The sequence below is a fragment of the Passer domesticus genome, chromosome 3 (genome assembly GCF_036417665.1).
Source record: "Passer domesticus isolate bPasDom1 chromosome 3, bPasDom1.hap1, whole genome shotgun sequence".
Lineage (NCBI taxonomy): Eukaryota > Metazoa > Chordata > Aves > Passeriformes > Passeridae > Passer > Passer domesticus.
This window is the reverse complement of record NC_087476.1, coordinates 104,258,188-104,276,839: the sequence shown is the minus strand read 5'-3', so window position 1 is coordinate 104,276,839 and position 18,652 is coordinate 104,258,188. Positions and strand designations below refer to the sequence as shown.

The 18,652-nt window shown below is 41.5% G+C and overlaps 1 protein-coding gene across 10 annotated transcripts in view; it reads right to left on the bottom strand.

Annotated features, from left to right (window-relative positions):
• Positions 1 to 2,206: 2,206 nt before the first annotated feature.
• RASGRP3 (RAS guanyl releasing protein 3) overlaps positions 2,207 to 18,652 on the bottom strand; it is a 61,359-nt gene continuing 44,913 nt past the window's right edge. For 9 of the 10 annotated variants that reach the window (XM_064414821.1, XM_064414823.1, XM_064414824.1 and 6 more), the window contains 8 exons: positions 17,393 to 17,470; positions 13,441 to 13,557; positions 11,160 to 11,275; positions 10,246 to 10,393; positions 6,708 to 6,744; positions 4,319 to 4,444; positions 3,448 to 3,812; positions 2,207 to 2,945 (listed from right to left, as the gene is read on the bottom strand). In XM_064414821.1, coding sequence (XP_064270891.1) covers positions 2,937 to 2,945; positions 3,448 to 3,812; positions 4,319 to 4,444; positions 6,708 to 6,744; positions 10,246 to 10,393; positions 11,160 to 11,275; positions 13,441 to 13,557; positions 17,393 to 17,470 — 996 coding nt within the window. In that variant the 3' untranslated portion in view covers positions 2,207 to 2,936. The remainder of the gene's footprint in view (positions 2,946 to 3,447; positions 3,813 to 4,318; positions 4,445 to 6,707; positions 6,745 to 10,245; positions 10,394 to 11,159; positions 11,276 to 13,440; positions 13,558 to 17,392; positions 17,471 to 18,652) is intronic. The other variant, XM_064414828.1, reaches the window with a different exon arrangement.

Sequence of the window (18,652 nt, the reverse complement as noted above, 5' to 3'; positions counted from 1 at the left end):
AAGCTGTAAATAAGATTTGACATAATCTTCCTTCTTTCCACTGTGTGGTGTTTTGGAGAGTTTGTTTTTTGAACAATCCCTAGGTCTCCCCCCGTGTTTTTTAAAAGATCCTGAGACAGGAGAGAATGGATGGGTTGGAAGTATCCGGCATCATTTGGGATTGTATCTGACTTTAGCTACTTCATTAATCCAGCATTCTTGTCATTATGACACAGTTTCTCCTGGACACTCTCCTGGAATTGCTGTACTTCTAGCAGGCAGGATTTCACCAAGACTAGCAAAGACACATAGATCAGGCAGGAACTCTCATGGCTGATGCTTTCTGCATTTTGTTAAGCTAGAGAGACCAAACAAGGAACTCTTTGTTCCTTTGCCTAGATTGGGTAACTAAAATTGTTTTTGTGAAGAAAAGTCTTTCCCTTGTTCAGAAAAAAGATGTCCACTTGAAATAAGAAAAGAAAAAGATTTTTAAAATTACCTATATTCAGGCCTCCCCACAGGGGGAAAAAAAACAACCCCTCATATCAACTTCTTAAAAAGTTTCTTCAAGCCCTGTGAGCTCTCCCTACTCAGATTCTTGTTGTGGAACTCGACATTCTGTAAACAGTCTGTGAATGCTTTTTTAATAAATAATTGCATTGTATAAGATAAATCTTTGTTTTTAAATACCCTTTTTGGGCAGTGAGGGGTGTGTGTGTATGAAAAATGGTTGCATTTCTACCCAGTTTTCTTGTTTTCAATTTTCAATTTCTTGTACTGCCAATAACACGCTCTGGGTTCCCCTTCCTTAAATGTCTGAAACAAAGGGTTTCCAGCTGTACCAGGTGCTTGAAATTTTCACCTATTCTTTCTCAATTTCATGAAGAATTTCAGGAAGAATTTCTTCATCATCAGGGTTGTAAAGCATTGGATGGTGACTCCACCACCTCCCTGGTGGAGTCACCATCCTTGGGCATGTTCAAGAAACAACTGGATGTGGCATTTAGTGCATGGTTTAGTTGACAAGGTGATTGGTCAAAGGTTGGACTTGCTGATCTTATAGGTCTTTTCCAACCTTAATGATTTTGTGATCCTCCTTGGAGGCTCCATTATTTTGCTTAGCAGGATCAGTTGTGTGAGCCTGCAGACTATCCTTGATCTGCAACTGCAGATAGACTGAAGCTACCAGGCTTGCAAGAGATTTATTGATGAGATGAGTAAGTCAAGAGCCACAAATAACTTTTAAAAGCCTGCAAGAAAGGAGCTGAGGTCTACAGACTAAATGCTGGTCAAAACTATGTGATGTCAAGAATGAAGTTGCTCATGAACATTTCATTTATAGAGCATTAAGAGGCTTATCTCAACAGCCTGGATGGTAACCAAATGTGTGTATTCAAATTCTCCGGCGCACCGTTGTCGCGGTGCGCAAGCTGCGCGCTGTAACGGTGGCTGTGCGGGCAGCCGGCTGGGACCCAGCCCCTGACCCACCACAGGAAACCAGCACCTTGCTTTGCTCGTGCTTGCTCTTTGCCCACAGAAGTGCAAGAATGAAGTGTGCTTCTGGCCCTCGTCCTCGTTTGGAAACCAGTGCTTATTTCTCTTGAATTTACAAGAGTAAAGAGAATGGTTTTAAACATTTTTTTTTTTATTTCCACAGATTTACTATTTACTATTGATACTGGTTGTGCTGGAAAACAAACCTGAAGGATGCAAACCTGGGCAGGTATCACGTAGTCCCAGTGGACTTTACAGTCAAATAATCACAGAGGAGTGCAACTGTCATTTTTGTGTTAGGGAAGTCTATGAAATTACTCTCATCTTGAAGGATTATAATCTGTTGAAGGGTGCAATGAGTTGAATTTTGTAAGACATCTTATAACTGGGTTTTAAATCAGAGTGTGTGCTACATATGCACACACCCACCCCTGTTGTTGTGGGGAGATGGGAAAAGAAAGCTAACATGTGTGCCAGTTTTTCAGCTTTGAGCTTTGTGGTGTTTTGTTTTTCTCTCTTTCTCCAGATGAGCACTGCCCTCTTTCAATAACTTAACAGTTCTGGGAAATTCAACTTCAAACCAGACCATTATAATTCAGGTGATAGATCCTACCTTAGCAATCTGCTGATTTGGAGATTGTTCTTCAGAACATTTAGTTTTAACATGTACAGCTTTCTAACCAGAGAAAAGTACCACATCCACATATATACACAGACACAAACACACACACACTTAAAACTAAAGTGTTTATTGCATGCTAATGTTACCATAATCAGTGCTGGCAAAGGTCACCCTTCTCCACTGTGGTGTAACCAGAAAAACACATAGTGTCTTGGAATTCCTTCAGTCTCAGCCAGCTGCTGCCTATTTGAAGGATCCCCAGTCTGGGAACCGATATCACTGTGCTGAACACCAAACGTTCACTGCAGCAATGGAAACATGGCCAAAATTCAAAACCCCAGGTGCGTGAAGAATTCAGTATAGAGGATTTTGTGAGAGATTTTTGTTTGAGGTTTAATCAACATGCACACCTACTTCTTTCCTTAAATTATCATTACAAGCCTTGGGAAAGGAGTGTTATTGAACAAACTTGGATGCTTGGCTTCTGTCCTCACCATTGCTGTTGCTGGCAGTCACACTGAAATGATGCAGTGCATTTAAAGAAGGCCGAGTATATCCTCACTGGCATGTGGAGGAAGTTTCCACAGAAGTCATGCAAAAGAAAACACTGAGCACAGAGATCTGTGCTGCTGTGGCTGGGCGATGTTCATCGAAATGGCTTATTACTTGTGAGAAAATAAATAGTGCCTTATAACACCTTTCAGCTAAGAAAACAGGGCAATGGTTGGGTTTAAAAGGATGAGGTATGGGAGCACTCCTTATGGCCAAATGTGGTCTGTGACAGTCCATCAATACTTGCTGTAGTTGTCATCTTTAGTTTTCTGTGCTTCAGGGTGTGCAATCAGCTATCCTGTAAGCAGAAGAAAACATTTACATACTGGCAGAGATGGTCAATAAAAGCATGAGGCTTTGGAAGTATAAATATTATGGATGACAGCAACAGACATCATCAGATCAATGCCCTGCCCTGGCCTGGACCCCTGTATTTGTCAGAATGGTAATTGTGAGTCTCATGGAGCCCTGAACTGTGCACTGCAAGGGTACAACAGCACACAAGGTGGCCAGATATCCACCAGGCCATTTTAATGGTTTTCAAAATGAGAAGTAACCAACTACTAAAAATCATACACTGACACCAGAAACCAGACTGCCAGTTACGTGTCTTAGTGCACGTGTAGTGCAGTGTAGAAAACAGAGATCCGTGGATGATTTAGCATTCTTCTGAAAGTGACTCTTGTGCAAAAAACAATGACAAATTTGAATGAAAAATCATCCTGAAATCCATCAAATAACCCTATGAGACATCAGACTATAGCAGATTTTAAACTGTCTTGGCTTCTTTTGGAACTCACCTCAGATTCTTGTCTTTCTGGGAGAGTTTCTATTCCATTGTGATCCTGTATATCCTGTGGGGCCTCGGCTTCTTGCTCTACATCAGCCTGCATGCTGGGCTTTTCATTCTCCCACTTTGCAAAGCCTTTGTTCTTCCCAGCTTTTCCGTGGAATTTGGACTTCATTTTGGGGAAAGTATGGGAACCTGAATCATTCCAACCGGGCTCATGCCAGAGTGGTTCTGTCTGTGTTGCTTGGCTGGTGGTCACCCGCTGCAGCCGCACGGAAATTTTCTGTGAAGAGCCAGTGACAAGGGTGATAGCTCTGCCATCAAGGTCCTGGTGTTCTGCAGCAACACTGGGAAATTCAAACACTTCATCTTGGACTGAAAGAGAGGGTGGAATTGTTTTGTTTAAGTATTCTGATGTTTACAAAAAGGTAACAAGCCTCGGGGAGGGTGGGGAGGTAACCCCTTGTATGAAGCTGTGCTATAATTATCAATATCCTTATGCTGCTTGGAAACTGTTTCTGACACTGTGTGCACAGATCTTATTGCCTCACCATCTGCATGCTCGGGGGGTAAGACAGTGCTAGAATTGTGCCCTGTATCTCCTTGCTCCTAAGTGACAAAAAAGGAGAAATATAATTTCATTTCTTTTCAGCTGGGATAGAGGTGTTGGTAAGGAGGATAGTGAGCCTTAGATAGGACACTAAGGCCATCACTGGAGACAAGGATGTTTTAATCTGAGGAGTGAACACAAGCCATAGTAAAAAAGGACAGGTGTTGCTTTGTGTGTTTATACAAAGGAAAAATTAAAGATGGCAGCAAAAGCATTGGCCATTAGAGAGGATTCCAGAAATGATTTAAAATAGGAGAAAAACTGTTCTCACCTGGAGGCAGAGATGGACTGCTAGGCAGAGACCCATGGTTGCTGCCTACTGAAGTTCCTCTGGAAAATTTCCTGCAAGCCAGCACAAGCAGGTCTCTGCATTGCTTGTGACAGTTGGCACCGCAATCTGTAAAAAAAGAAATTGTCAAGTCATCAAATGGAAAGCTACAACTATCTGGTAATCTCTCAGGGCTATTAGCAGGCAGACACCAAGAAAGGACTTTGAAGGAACAAAAAGTTTGACAGAAGTTGTGAAGGATGTTACAGAAATGGATCACTTGGTGTGAAGTGCATTACAAAAAAAATATGGATCATTTCCATGACAGCCATTAGTAGAAAAATGGCAGCAGAAGAGAGAAGATGATATTTTAATAATAAAATAGTCTCAAGGAAGAGATGTGGAATGATATGATCCTGTATAAAACTTCTGCTCCACTGCATGAGTTCCCCCAAGAGGGGGCCATTATTTATTTGGCTGGCTTTTATTTGACCCAGCAGGGCCCATTATAGTAAACAGGTTTGGTTAGAAGACACCAGAGCATCCATACCCTGAGTGTCTGGAAGGACTGCTGGAGGTCTGTATAGACTACTGTAGTTTAAAACTAGTCTAAGTAGCTCAGTGAGCAACATTAGCACATGAATGAGCTCTGCAGAAGTGTTTTATTCACTCAGAAAAGACTTTTTGAGTATCTGCACTCCAAGCCTCTGCTGGGATTTAAATCACTGTGGAAATGTCATGACTAGGTGCATTTATCTGAAGTGTGGCTGGAGTATGGATCTTATATGCAAGAAGGGGCTGAAGGGTGGAGGATGTGCCCCAAACACAACCTCTCTCTCCTCTGTGTCCTTTTCCATCGTTTAAAAACTCCCATCTCCCTTATTTCTCTTCTGCTGCTCCATAGCTCCATAGCCTGACATTTTGTTCTAGGTGAGCAGATACACTAAAGATTCCTCTAGAAGTGCAGGACTCCTATCACTTGCAGACCATGCAGTCTACCTCATTACTCACAGTGCTGGGGTAAGCAGCAGACCTGGAAGAAGGATCTCCCTCCCTCCCCCTGCTGTGTTCAAACAGAGGATGACAGCTCTGTGCTAAAGGCAGAGCTCATCCCTAAAGGGTGTCACACTGCAGTGATGCTGGAACACAGAGCAGCTGGTAGCTGCTGCAACAAAAGGCAGGCACCCTCACACTTTTGGCCGCTGCAGGATCTGGGTGAGCAGCTCTGCTCTCCTACTTTCATGCTTCATTGCCTGTAACTTTGACTTTACAGAACCACTTTTGCTCAGCCTCCACTGGGCCGCTGCTACAGGCAGTGATGCAGGGCAGAAGCTCAACTTTCAGATCTCAGATTGAGTTTACAGGTTGGTGTGACAAAACTTTACCTTCCTTTCCTCATCTTACCAATAAAACTATAGACTGCAACCAGCCCTTTCAAAGCTTCTAAGATGACAGTATTCAGGAATATCTGAATTACATGTGTTGATCCAGCCATGGACATTTTCCCCATCCCACTCTGAGGAAGAAGTTTGTGGCTGGAGAGAGAGACAGGAGTATGGTGTATCCTAAAAAAAAATTACTGTGGATTCTTTATCCTTCTCCTTGGAGTTTGTGTAAGACTAAGTGAAAAGAGTACAAATGTGAATCTTCCCCTTTGAATAACTGAGATGCAGCTACAGCTATGAAAATCAACACTGCCCTTCAGCCAGAGTTGGGCTGCTTGAGAAATAAATAGGTCCAGTATTTAAAAGCCAATGAAGATCACTATAAAGCCCTTTTGGGTCTGAGCTGCTTAATAGAGTACAAGTACTGCATAAGAAATTAAGTGTTTTATGAAGGCAAGGGAGAGAGATGTAAGAGCTCTAGCATTTTTTGTAGTTGAATGTCTGAAGAACATCTTGCAATGAGATCTGCTGGGCAGTCTAGGAATTAAATATTTCTCTATTTCTAGCTCAGCCACTATTAAATTGCATGTAGGCTTCACTACAGGCACATGGATGTACATGGATGTACACACTGTTGCCAGCAGACTTTTTCCTGACCTGAGTCTCAGGGGATATATTTCAGGATCTTTCAGTGTTAGGATAAGAACACCTGGTTTTCAAATTTACAAGGTCTTTACTGGTAGAAAGTTACAGCTCATGGAGTAAGGGGCTGCTTTGGACCTTTATCTCACAGAATCTGTGCATTCCTACTGCATTCTAATGCAGTAATGTGCATTCTGATGCAGTGAAACTTCATAGTGTGCCAGCAGTCACTGCTCATGGACAATACCAAATGTAGATGCAAGATGTGTTTGAACATATGCCATTTTGGTTACAGGTATGGTTGACTAACTGGTATTACAACCCACCACCCACAGCTTAAAAAATTCCTTGTAGTATTTATTTACCTTTACATTTGTAGCCTTGTTTGATTATACCCCAGAGCTGCAAAGAAAGACAAAAGAACGTCAAGGAATCAGAAAAGAAAGCTGGAAGGAAAACAAGGTCACAATGAGGAAGTACCAATGGCTACAAAAGCACAAACAGGATACAACTGCTCTTAACACCCTTCCTGTCAGGCAGACCTCCCCCTCTAGTTGTGATAAGACTTGTGTGGCTTCTCCCTTACTTCTGCTACTTACTTGTAGTAATGGGACTACCAGAGAAGGAGAGACACAGAGGAATTTTGCTTCCAGGAATGGGTTAAAATGTGCTGTCATGTCAAGCTTAATGAAAACAGCAGAGTACTTTCTTCTGCTTCTAGACTCCCTTAATGTTATTTGCAGGATAACTTCCTGCGTACATCCATTCTCCAGATGCATCACTGACCCATAACATTCAAACAGAGCAGAAGAAAACACCACTGGGGATAAAAAATAGGTTTTTGGTTCCTATACTGTTTCCCAGCACACCTATATTGCCATAGCAATCTGATTTGTGCACCTGCCTTTTCCAACTTAAAAAAAACCCAACCCAAACAGATGAAGAATGAAACAGGCAGAAAAGCCACTAAATTCAATCTTTGCCTTTCCTCAGAAGCTGTTCTTGTCAACATACACTTGCAACTACCAAATGCTAAACATCCAAGGGCCACTGTGTGTGGTCCCACTTTTGGGAAGCTTTCACTGCCACATGAACAGGATTGCTTGGAAACAGGGAAACTCCTTAGCAAATTGTTTTCTATGTACTCAGAAGCACTGTATCTACAGCCACGGCATTATAAAAACAAGCATTTCCATTCTTGAGAGGCAGTGAGAGGAAGGGGCAGTTTTTCTAACTGTAGCATAAAAGGAAAAAAAATGGGGACTCTGGTGTTTATTTTTCCTGAACTCATTCAGCAGGGAGGGTGAGCACATCCAGGCAACTGAAACTGCGTGTGGCTCCTCACCAGATTTATAAGTATCCATGCACAGAGAGCAGTGGGTGAATATGGTCATTAAAGAAAGGCTCAAAAGGAAGAGATGAAGATCATTCAGAGTACAAAGGAAAGAGTAAAATAAACAGAACAGAAAGATTCTGGGTGAAAAAAACCCAACCACCCCATAGACTGCACAAAAGAAATAGCAAGCAAAAATGGGGCTCTGGAGAGGGCAGAAATAGATTAGACAAGGTAGAAGAATGGTGAACAAAATGATAGAAAGGACAACAGTGGGAGCTGGGTCCATAGAAGGCCTGTGGCTTATTCTTTTCTTGCTAATGCCATATATGTGCACAGCGAATGCAGTTGCTGTGCTCAGGCAGCAACTGGGAGCAGCCCCGTCCCTCCTGAGAAAGCAGAGATGACCTGTTTTCCCAGATCTCTTTCACAGGATCCCTGTAAGAGACATGGATTGTTACTTGTTTCATTTAAGCTCTAATCTGTTCTCACTGCAGGCCTCTCTACTCACTCCTCACCTTCTTATCTCTGTACCTTCCTCCTACTCAAATTTGGCACCACTGTTGTGGCTACACACCACAGTGGAAGCTTAGCTGAAGTGTCATGTCACAAGTTCTGACCTAAAGCTTTGAATGTGTCTGACACAGCTTTGCTGCAAAGCTGGCTTGAGCCAGCTCCAAGGTAAGAGGATCTGTGCAAATTCAGATTATAAAGCTTAGCAGGATGGCCAGTCACCTACCCTGCCACGTGGTGCAACTCAAGCTGTGGAACGGAACTGCGACTGGCCATGGGCATATCAACTTTATGCTGCTTAGTGGCATTAGGTCTTAGCCTGACCTTCAAAGTTTGTAGCGTTCTAATAACTGTGTGCATTGCACTGTCATGTCAATTCATCCTGCTGCATGGTCAGTGCACATTATTTTGACTGGATAAGTGCATCAGTTTGAAATTAGGTTTCCACCCGTGGATGAGTAGCACTGAAATGCAGAACAAATATGCTGCAGATTCTGTAGTTGGTTCCTGTCCTATCAGTCCAACTCATCCACAGAACAATGCCAATGACTTCAGTGAGCTGACAGGAAAAATGACCTTATTTCCATTTCCTGTACAACCCCTTACTCATTTGTATTCCTGCACTGGATGTAATCAGGGAGACGTGAAAAATCTAACAATGGCCAATTAGAGAATTGATGCAGGAGAAAAATATCTGCAGGAGAGGACGTTTCAGGGCAGTCCTTGGGCCTTGCTTTGCTGTGGAAGCCTTCCAAACACGCACTGAGTGTCACGAACGCAATGACGTCTTCCCAAGGCAGCCTGGAACAACAGGCTCAGGTCGGTGGCTGTCCCTGCCCCGTGGGTCTGCTGGAGCTGCCACCAGCACACTCCTACGTCAGCACTGACCATGTCACCGCCAGAGCTTCTGCAGCTCTGGCGGAAATAGGCGGAATTCCTTCTTGCCCCTGGCATGAATCAGTGGCAGCGGATGCGATAGGGGCTTCAGGCATCCAAACAAAACTGACACGTCGCAAAAGGAGTGAGTGGAAAATGGGAGCATGGGCTAGAGCAGGAGCCCAGAGAGGGTCTGAAAGGAGGCACGTTTTTGTGCTTTGCAGTGCTGCTGTTGTTACTTTCAGCCATGAAGAAATACTGATTAGTGGAAAAGATCATGGAATAAAGTTACTGCCGAGTGCAGAGGCAGATCTGTTCTGGAGAGCAGGGACAGGGTCTGAGTTTACAGCCTGTTATGTGAGCCACACACACACAAACAGAGGACATGGCCCTCTGCCCTTACTGCTTGAGCTGTCTAAATGTGGACATTTGATTTCAGCCAAATGCGTCCATTAAAGTAACTTCTGTATCATAGCAATTCTTTACTATATTTGGGTTGAAGTGGAAAACTTAGAGAAGGTTTACAAGCAACACAAATGTCCACAAAATGAATCCTTTCCCAGATATGTAAAGAGCACTCTAACAAGTGATATCTGATAAGCTGTGGCTGAGAAAAAAAGCAAATTAAAAAAAAACCTCCAACTAATAAATTTTAAAATTTCTTATCATACAGAACTGCTGGAAGCACTTTTGATTTCTTTACCACATTAGAAGATCTGTTAATTCAATAGAGGGAAAATTAGGGCTGTTACAGCCATTCAGAGAATTATGAACATATCTATGTTGCCATGTGCAATTTCCTGAGAAAGAACAGCTTTTGCCTCATCTACATCCTCTGCTCCAGACATCTATTTTCCCTTGAGCTTGTTTACATGGGAAATCAAGCCAAATTAAAGAACTTAAGATAAACCAAGTGAGACCATTCATATAGTCTCTAACACCCTTTAGCTAACATAATTTTTTCTCCCCAACAGAAATTCTTACAAACGGCAGTTTTCAGAAACCACTAAATCAAAACTGGATAGCACAGCTACAACATGAATAAATGTTTTGTGCTTCTGCACGCCGCGAGATATTATTTGGCCAAGACACTTTAGCAATGTATGGAGCCAGTTCCACCCCATACACGTTAAAGGCTAAAAGTCATTTTTATTATATGCTATTATTAAAATCATACTTACAAATCCTGCACAGTGCTCGCAGAAAGTTGGTTTAAGGTAGGTCATTTCCTGAAAGTTGTGAATAAACCCTGGTCCCATTTTACACTGGAACTGTGATTTAGCTCTTAGAAAGTAAGCCATCATTTCTTCTTTGCTTATAAGACCATCTCTGCAAGGGAAATAAAAAGTAGAGTAGATTTGTCACTGCTCATGGTACTGAAAAATTTGGGGTTTTCTCATTGCAGAAGGCACGCAGCACACAAAGCACATCCTTTGAAAGAGCTGCAACAGTCCTGGAGGGAAAAAGCTCTTACAGCCTTTGTGGTTCTTATATTTCTTTAAACAGTAACACTGAACCTTATTATCTCACCTGTTAGCAGTATGAGAACATAGACCAGGCCACTAAATGAAGGAACTTGACTTACTGCTCACACAGAACATGTGTTATGCCTCTGGCTGGCCATCAGCCTTACAGTCAAAGAGGTTCTGGATACAAAGAATTATCAAGCCAAATTGGCTAGGAAATGGATGTTATATATACCTTCTAGAGTACTTGTTACTCCCTCTGCTACGTGCACCCATTTTCCATGTGCTGTCAGAACTTATTTGTTTTATCAGTCTGGTGCCTGGTCTGGATAGAGTATCTCCACTGCAGTTTCACAGTACTCTGGGGTTTTGACTCAGTCCCAGCAGGAAATTGTCATTAAGCTATTACACAAATGATTTTTAAATTACCAGGTAAAGCAGGACTCCAACCTAGGACTTAAAGAAGTGACTAGAGTATAAGAATTTAAATGATAACAGAATTTGGCTTTCAGTAGTCTTGTCAGGCACAAGAAACTTGGGAGACACTGTTTCTTCAATATTTGTATTTTCTGAATTTTTAAATTAAGGAAAATGGGAAAAAACCACCACAAAGAGATCTCCAAGCTTACTGGTCTTTGTCCAGCACACAGAAAGAGTCCAAGAATGGGAAGTTGGCAGCTATACTCTCAAAGTCTTCCTGAGATATATAACCATCATGGTCATGGTCGTAGTTCCTAAAGACAGACTGGGGAGAAAAAAAAAATAATTATTGTACTATTATCTAGCTTATCCTGAGTTTGTAGCAGCCTCTTCAACATTATAACCACATGTAAATCAATGTTTTATTCAGCTATTCAGATGCTCTGTTGCATCTGTTTTATTCCTTTTATTTTCCTTAGTATTTCAATATGCATATTATTAGACTCTATGGGAAAAATGGCTGATTTAAAAAAAAAAACCTTGACATCAGCATTTATCTAATGACGATCCTCCACACATCTTCACACATAATTATTCTCGCTTTACTTTTCTTCTTTGATGGAAATGTCACTATAATTCTGCCCCAGGTGATGATATATTCCCTTTGCTTCATTAAGTATATTTTTAGTAATTAAAAAAAAAGAAATAAAAAAACCCCCAGCAGCTTTCCCATGACTATTTCAGATGGTTTTGGCTTCATTTTTCTTTTGGGTGGTCACCTCTACTCTGCCACAGTACTGTTTCAATCTATTTTGTTTACTGATATTTTGATGCCGCAACCACGAGCAATTTGTGTCTAACAACTATTCTCTTCCATCAACCACCCCAATCCACCACCAAGTAAAAACAGATATGGGATCAAATTTAAAGGTCACATAGAGTGAGGGGTGCCCTCCTTAGCTGCTAAGGAGTTACTGTGATGTTAAAGCTACATGTGATACTGATGGGAAAAACACGAGTGCTAAAGTCAACATGGCTATCTGAGAGGCTCATTGTGAAGTACAGGCTCCTTCATTAGATTAAAATGTTGTTGATGAAGACATTACATCAATGTACTGAGACCCCTGAAAGGCGTCTGGAGTGTCTTTGTTTTAACAAGAACTTGATGAAACCCATTTCTATTAAATGACTGTAACCAATGACTGGCAGACCTCAAAAAAACATCATAAAGACGGAACTAAAACACAAACACAAGTAGTATTCAACACTTTTTGTAATAAAAACAATGGCTAAAAGCACAATTCAAAGCAGCAAGTAAACAACAAATACTGGCAAAGTGAAAACAGCTGTACAAAGTGGTGTCACCCTTTTAGTAAGCTGTATCCATAAAAGCCCAAACCATGTTTTAATCCTGTCAAACTCAAATCATATGTCCTGAACCAGGCCAAAATTGTGGAATGGGGAACTTCAACTCCCTGAACTATAGGAACAAACATAAACTCCCACCCAGCTCATTCTGGAAAGATTAGGGAGTTGTGGCAGACTTCCTATTTTACAAGCTATCAAGGAGAGGTTTGGATGTTCACTCATTTTTATCAACACATATGGCACTGACAAAAGCAATTCAGGAACAGCATGTGCATTTCTGCCATCCCACATTAGAAGAAAAATGAAACTTGTTTTAAAAAAGAGCATGTACAAAAAGTAAACTACAAGATATATTTGAACTCTGGGTGAAAGAAGTGAAGAGTTTGTTTAGGTTATCTTAACAACATAACCCCAATTAGTGATCTGTAACACAAACAAAATCAGAATTTAATAGTTCCTCCCAGACATACTTATTAATTTGTAAAAAGGAGAAAGACAAGTTCAGTCTCTGCAAAGGAATCTGGGGGTGTTTAGCTTTGTTTATATTACCTAGCACAGCATATCACCTTCTAAACTGGGGCTAGAAGATCTCAGCTCTAATTCTGCATGACCTCGTGTCCACATTTTTAAAGTGACATCAAGACAACGCTATCTTTACTATACATAACATGCTCTGGACAGTAAACTAACAGCATGTTTAAAACCAGAAATAGAGTTTCTGGAAAAGTTAATTTGACCTATTAATGTATGAGACCTTATTTCTGAGTTGCTTTCTTTTCAGTTCTCTGTTACCAGACACGAGCTGTGTGGCTAGAGCTGCAGAAACTAAACTTTGCACTCTGAAATTATATTTGCTAGACAAACCTATTAAACAGCAGCCAGGTTTTGGATGCTTCTGCAAGTCTGCTCATTTGCACCCAGAAACCTGTTTACTAGTCCATTGCTGATTGCAGGAATGAAATAGATATTTCTGAACATATCAGTAACAGCTCAAATTTTTGATGATATGTCTGAAATTCACCCCAACCATAACAATCTCATTATAAGCTTGAAATTAATTATCATGATGAAAATATAAAATCTACCATTCTCTTAGAGCAGTGTGATGGTCCAAATACTTACATCCACCAGTTTCCGGATGTGCTTGTTGATGACTGTAGGGTCAGGTTTGGGTACCACTCCAGATGCCCACTCCAGTGGCACTACTGGCTTGTTGGGGGTGGTCGGGGAGGTAGGCTGCTGAGAGATGGATCAGAACACAAGGATTTTCAAATCTCAGTTAAAGAGATTAATTTCCAGTAAAAGCAGCTCAAAATGTCAGAGCTACAGCGGCAAACTACTGGAGTACTTGTGCTGTAAAAATGTGCTTAACCAAACATCAGGCAAGGTTTTTAAGGGCTGCTCGTCTTCACTAACAGCTTCAGCCAGGCTCTCTGTGGCACCTCACAGCTCCACTGCCACCCAGGGAGCTCAGCAGCAAACCCCCACTGACATCTCCAGAGGGCTCAACAGCAATGAGACTTGAAGGAAGAGGGAAGGAAGCAGGGTCTGTACGGTTTGTGAACACACTGGGCATCAGAAATAGGTAAGCCCAGAAACCTGATTTGCTCCTTTGTAAAACCTGTGAGGAGATCAGGACAGTCTGCCCCCAGCTCCCTGCTGGAGGGACCAAGCCCAGAAGCCACACGAGGAACTACCTTAACCTGAATAAGTTCATGCTCCTGCTCTGTGTGCCACCAGCAAGACAGCAGGATGCAGAAGCAGGGCAGAACTGTGCTCAGCAATCCTGCTGGTTTCCAGCTGACATGTGCCAGGATGCACAGCTTAATTCATCTAAGTAGCTTGAGCAGAAAGGCTCTAATCTTTGACTTGTTCTGCAGATAACACCAGCCATCCAGACTATTTTATTTTAAAAATGTCTTGGTCTTGACAAAACAGCAGCTGACGGCTCACTGGATGCACAGACTTCACAACATGACTCTCTCCATACCACTACAGTGCTTTGGGAGCAGCTCTGGAATGCAGCTCAGATCCTTCAAGTAGAAAATATAGGACAAACCTGAACAAATTTTCAGGTAAGGATTCAAAAAATAACAAATTAGCATGGACAATGCTGCAAGACAAACTGGCCTTTCCCTGCATCTGCCACTGGACATCTAGCAGGTAAAGCTGTGTCAAGCAGAAAAAAATCAATGTGTTTTGGATCAGAAGGCCCCTGTGTTAGCTGATGAGCAAAGAATCTGGGTCTCATTTGTCTTGCTCTGAATTGGTGTGACTGGAAAGGGAGACAATTAAGACATGTAAAGATGTTACATGTATCATTGTGTATAGCAATGGTATTGTAGACTTTGACATCCAGATGAGAAATGGTCACAGGTTCATATTTGTCTGTGTTTGGTTGGAAAAGAAAAAAAGGGTTTGTTAGTGGGTTGCTTTATTAATTTGGCTTTTCCTTTTTCAAGTGTTAGAACAGCTTTTATCAACACCTTGATAGATTTTGACCCATACAAATTTAAATGTGCTTGAGTAAGTTTGGGAGTAACCTATATCAACAAAATTCAGTTTTCATAAGAAAACACCCCTATACCAACAGAATTCAATTTTCGTAAGAAGTACAGTGAATCTGAACATCCAGCTCTATCTGCCAAAAGCACAGACTCAAAGCATCTGTGTTGAAAGTGTCACTGTGGTGCTAGACTACCAAGACCTGACAGAGAGCTTTTAACATCTGCTGGTCTGAGTGCACAGTGTCAGAAAGATGCTGAATTCACTGGAGCCTTCCTCTTCCTTCTGGGCTATTTCATTTGAAGTCTCATTAAAGTTTTATGGTTTTTTGACAAGTTGCAATGAAATCCTTATGTTACTGACCACTAACCAAAGGGAAATATTTGTTCTTCTATTACACTCATAGTCTCAAATGAATAACCATGACTTTATTTATGTATTTGAAATGCATCCTATGAGGAAAGGTGCTAACTGGCTGTCCAGAGACTACCAAGCTGAATTTATTAAATGTTCCAGAACACTATCTGACCATGCAGTTTGTGATTCAGACTGTATCTCCCATTTATTTCACCAGCACAGGGACCATGGTATTGAAGACTGAGAAAGCATTTTCAGATGTTTGCAAACACCTATGTATTTTGGCATTGAAGTGAATTCTACTGAAAACAAAAAAAAATTACCTAAGTGCATCATCAGTGGTATAATTGCACCAGGCAGATTTGTCCTCCAGATAACAGCTGTATTAGTGTGAACTCCTAACAAGAAGATCACTAATGGGCATGGAAAATCAGACACTATGACAAGGAGGTGCTATACCACAGCTGGTGGTCATTTCTCAGAGTTTTTTTAGGCTGCTATACTGTCTGAAGGGTCTACTCCCAGTTTTAGCAGAAGGAAAGTCTTGCTCAAGTCCCTGTTGACAGCAGACTGATATGCTAACAGATCAGCTCCACTTTTGCCTCGAAAATGATTGCAGCAGCATGAGGCATTTCCCTCACAGTGCACCTGCATGGGAGTGGTACCCAAATAACAATAAATCAAGGAGCAGTTGGAATGACATAACTATGCTCTCACATTGCCTTTGACAAATTTTTCCACATACAAAAGCCCTACAGATTCTTTCCCCTGTAATAGAGCCTGTGTGCTTTGGCACTCCATCAAAGAGAAGAAAGCTTCAAATAGTCTGGCTTCTGTCGGTTCAGCTGCAGCTTTTTACCCATCAGGGTGCTGCAACAGCTCAGTGTCACTGCCTACTCATTGATCCTGATGCAGGAGACTCCCACAACTGCTGGGCACTGTTAAAGTTCACAGCATTGTTTCTATTGCTTTTGTCCTGCTTAAAGCTCAGGCTGGAGATCAAAGCAGCAATGTGATAATTTTCATTTACAGTAGCGGTCCATTAGTTCTTCCACAGCATAGGGCTGTGGCATTTCACCTTTGCTGGCAGTAATGAGAGCATGAGGGACCCAGAAGGACTAAAATAAACAGCTGTTGTGGTCAAATCATATCCAACAAGGGCTGGACATTCAGTAATAAAATTTCAAATGTTCAAGCTGAGCTAGTGTTTACTGTGGAAATATTTATTAGTTTCCTTATCATTGCTCATGATGCATCACTGGCAGCACACACACATAGTCCTCAAACTGGTCTCCAAGAGTGATTAACAATTTTGAACCCCAGAGAAGACTTATACATGGAAATTTAAGGGTTCTGATCCTTGCTGGTTTTTAAGAATGCTTCAAAACCTTAAAAAGAACTGGAATGCATCATCTCAGACTCCTGGACCTTCCTCTCACACCCTGTGAAGAATTTCCAGCCTGTCTCAGCTTCTGATGCTGTCAGACTTGAGAGGTCTCAGCCTGAGAGCATCACAGGCTGGATATGAAAGGTAATAAGAACGTTAATACACTGAAGAAATGCTCAGAGGAAAGTGGAGTCCCCAGTCTTTGGCAGGAGAAGAAAGTGAATTATTAATACCTGAGTGGAACTCAACTATTAATTATGAGGTTTATCCGTATCCTTTGACTTTCAAGAATAAAGAAAAATGCATGAATGCAGCATTATTTTTAGTTGCACATAACCAAATAAAGATTAATATCTATTCTCATCTGTTTAAACATTGCTTGAGAGCCCAAGAGGCAGCCAATTATACCTAAGCAAACAGTTTTAAAATACTACAGTAATTATTTGCTTTGCCTTAAACAAACCTTTTAACTCAGTGTTATTCTATGTAACTGCACCAGCATCCAGAAAATCAGCTAAGGGTCACACAATAAGTAATTGATATAAACTTATAAACTTATAAAGGATTATATATCTAAAGCAGAACTTTGTTTTCCAGGACTTGCAGAGGTTTTGTTGAAAAATAATTAACAGTGATATCTGGCATGTTCCACTATTTATTTTTCCCAATATGCACTAAAACCTATAAATAGTTCCTGTGTTTTCTACACAAATATAATACTAAAAAGCTTTATATACACATGAATAAGGAAACACATTAACTGTCATTTAAAAATTAAATCAACAGCATAAGCAATATCTCAAAATGCAGTAAAAGATGACGTACAGATTTGGAGTTCCTTGGCTCCAGCACCAGCGAGAGCTTGTAGATATCATCCTCAGTGTGGTAGAGGTCCAGGGACAGCTATATGTAAGAAAGAATGGAAAACAGTAATATTTACTAGTCTGGGCTGGATATTACAGGCTTTTAAGCTGAGATATACCTTCCACTGAAGGCAAACACAACATTTTGCTACTCTGAGTTTGGGAGACAGGCCAAAGCCTCGTGCAGCTGCTGGGGAAGTGGATTTCTACAGAGAGAACACAACCCAGGCTGGTGAAGAACACGCTGCTGCCATGTCAGGCACTGCTCTTGAGGGCTGGCACAACCCTGACCCCAGGGGTGAGAGGGGCTGTGTGCTTCCCTCGTGCACAGAGGGACATGGGCTCCAGAGACCACCCCTACACAAACCGCTTTCTTCTAGCAAAGAAGGGAGAACGCAAAAACTTCAGCACAGTAGTCATAGAGGGGCTAGGCTGGAAGATTTCGGATTTTATTCCAGTCAAATTTTGTTCCTCAAGAAGGGTCATAGTAGTGCAGCTCTTCTACAAAGATCAGCCCGTAGAGCAAATGTCTCTTTGCAAAACCCTGGGCAGACAGAGGCCAGGGAGAGGCAGGCTGGGTTTGCCACTTCTGTTGATGCAGAAAAGTGCTCCACTGAGAGCAGTCCCAGCTTAGCCTGCTCCTGGCTGCCTCTCAGCAAGTCAGGCAAATTGCCTTCCAGCTGTTTCTAGATAAGTGAAAGATTTTTCTATCATGTTCTCATTCTTTTCCCTGGAGGATTTATTGAGAAAAAAAAAGAATGTACATAAATATACTTAAAGTAGGATGAATCAGTTTTTACTTTGGCAGCTGGGGTCTTGCACTGATCAATGTCTGCAGTGAACTCCTCCTCCTTTGGAGTGATGAAGGAGAAAGGTAATCAACACTGCAGCTAATGTTCTACAATGAGAGGAAGCAAACACTGCATGTTTCCTGTGATCATGTTCCTGCATTAACTGGCTTTGAAGAATTTACACGATTTGAAGTTATCATCCACCTTGCAAATCCCCAGTTAAGCTAAGATTGAGTTAAAAGGATTTTTTGCTGCTCCCAAGCAGACAGATGGAATTACAACTGACTAAATAACTGTGACAGGTTATTTTTAGAGAATCTGAAGTGCCAAGTAAGTAGCAAGAAGGACCAGTAACACCTACTGCAAAACCACCTTTAGGAACCACTCTCTTTTAGGCAAAATTTTGTGTGATGAGTAAGACACAAGCCGTG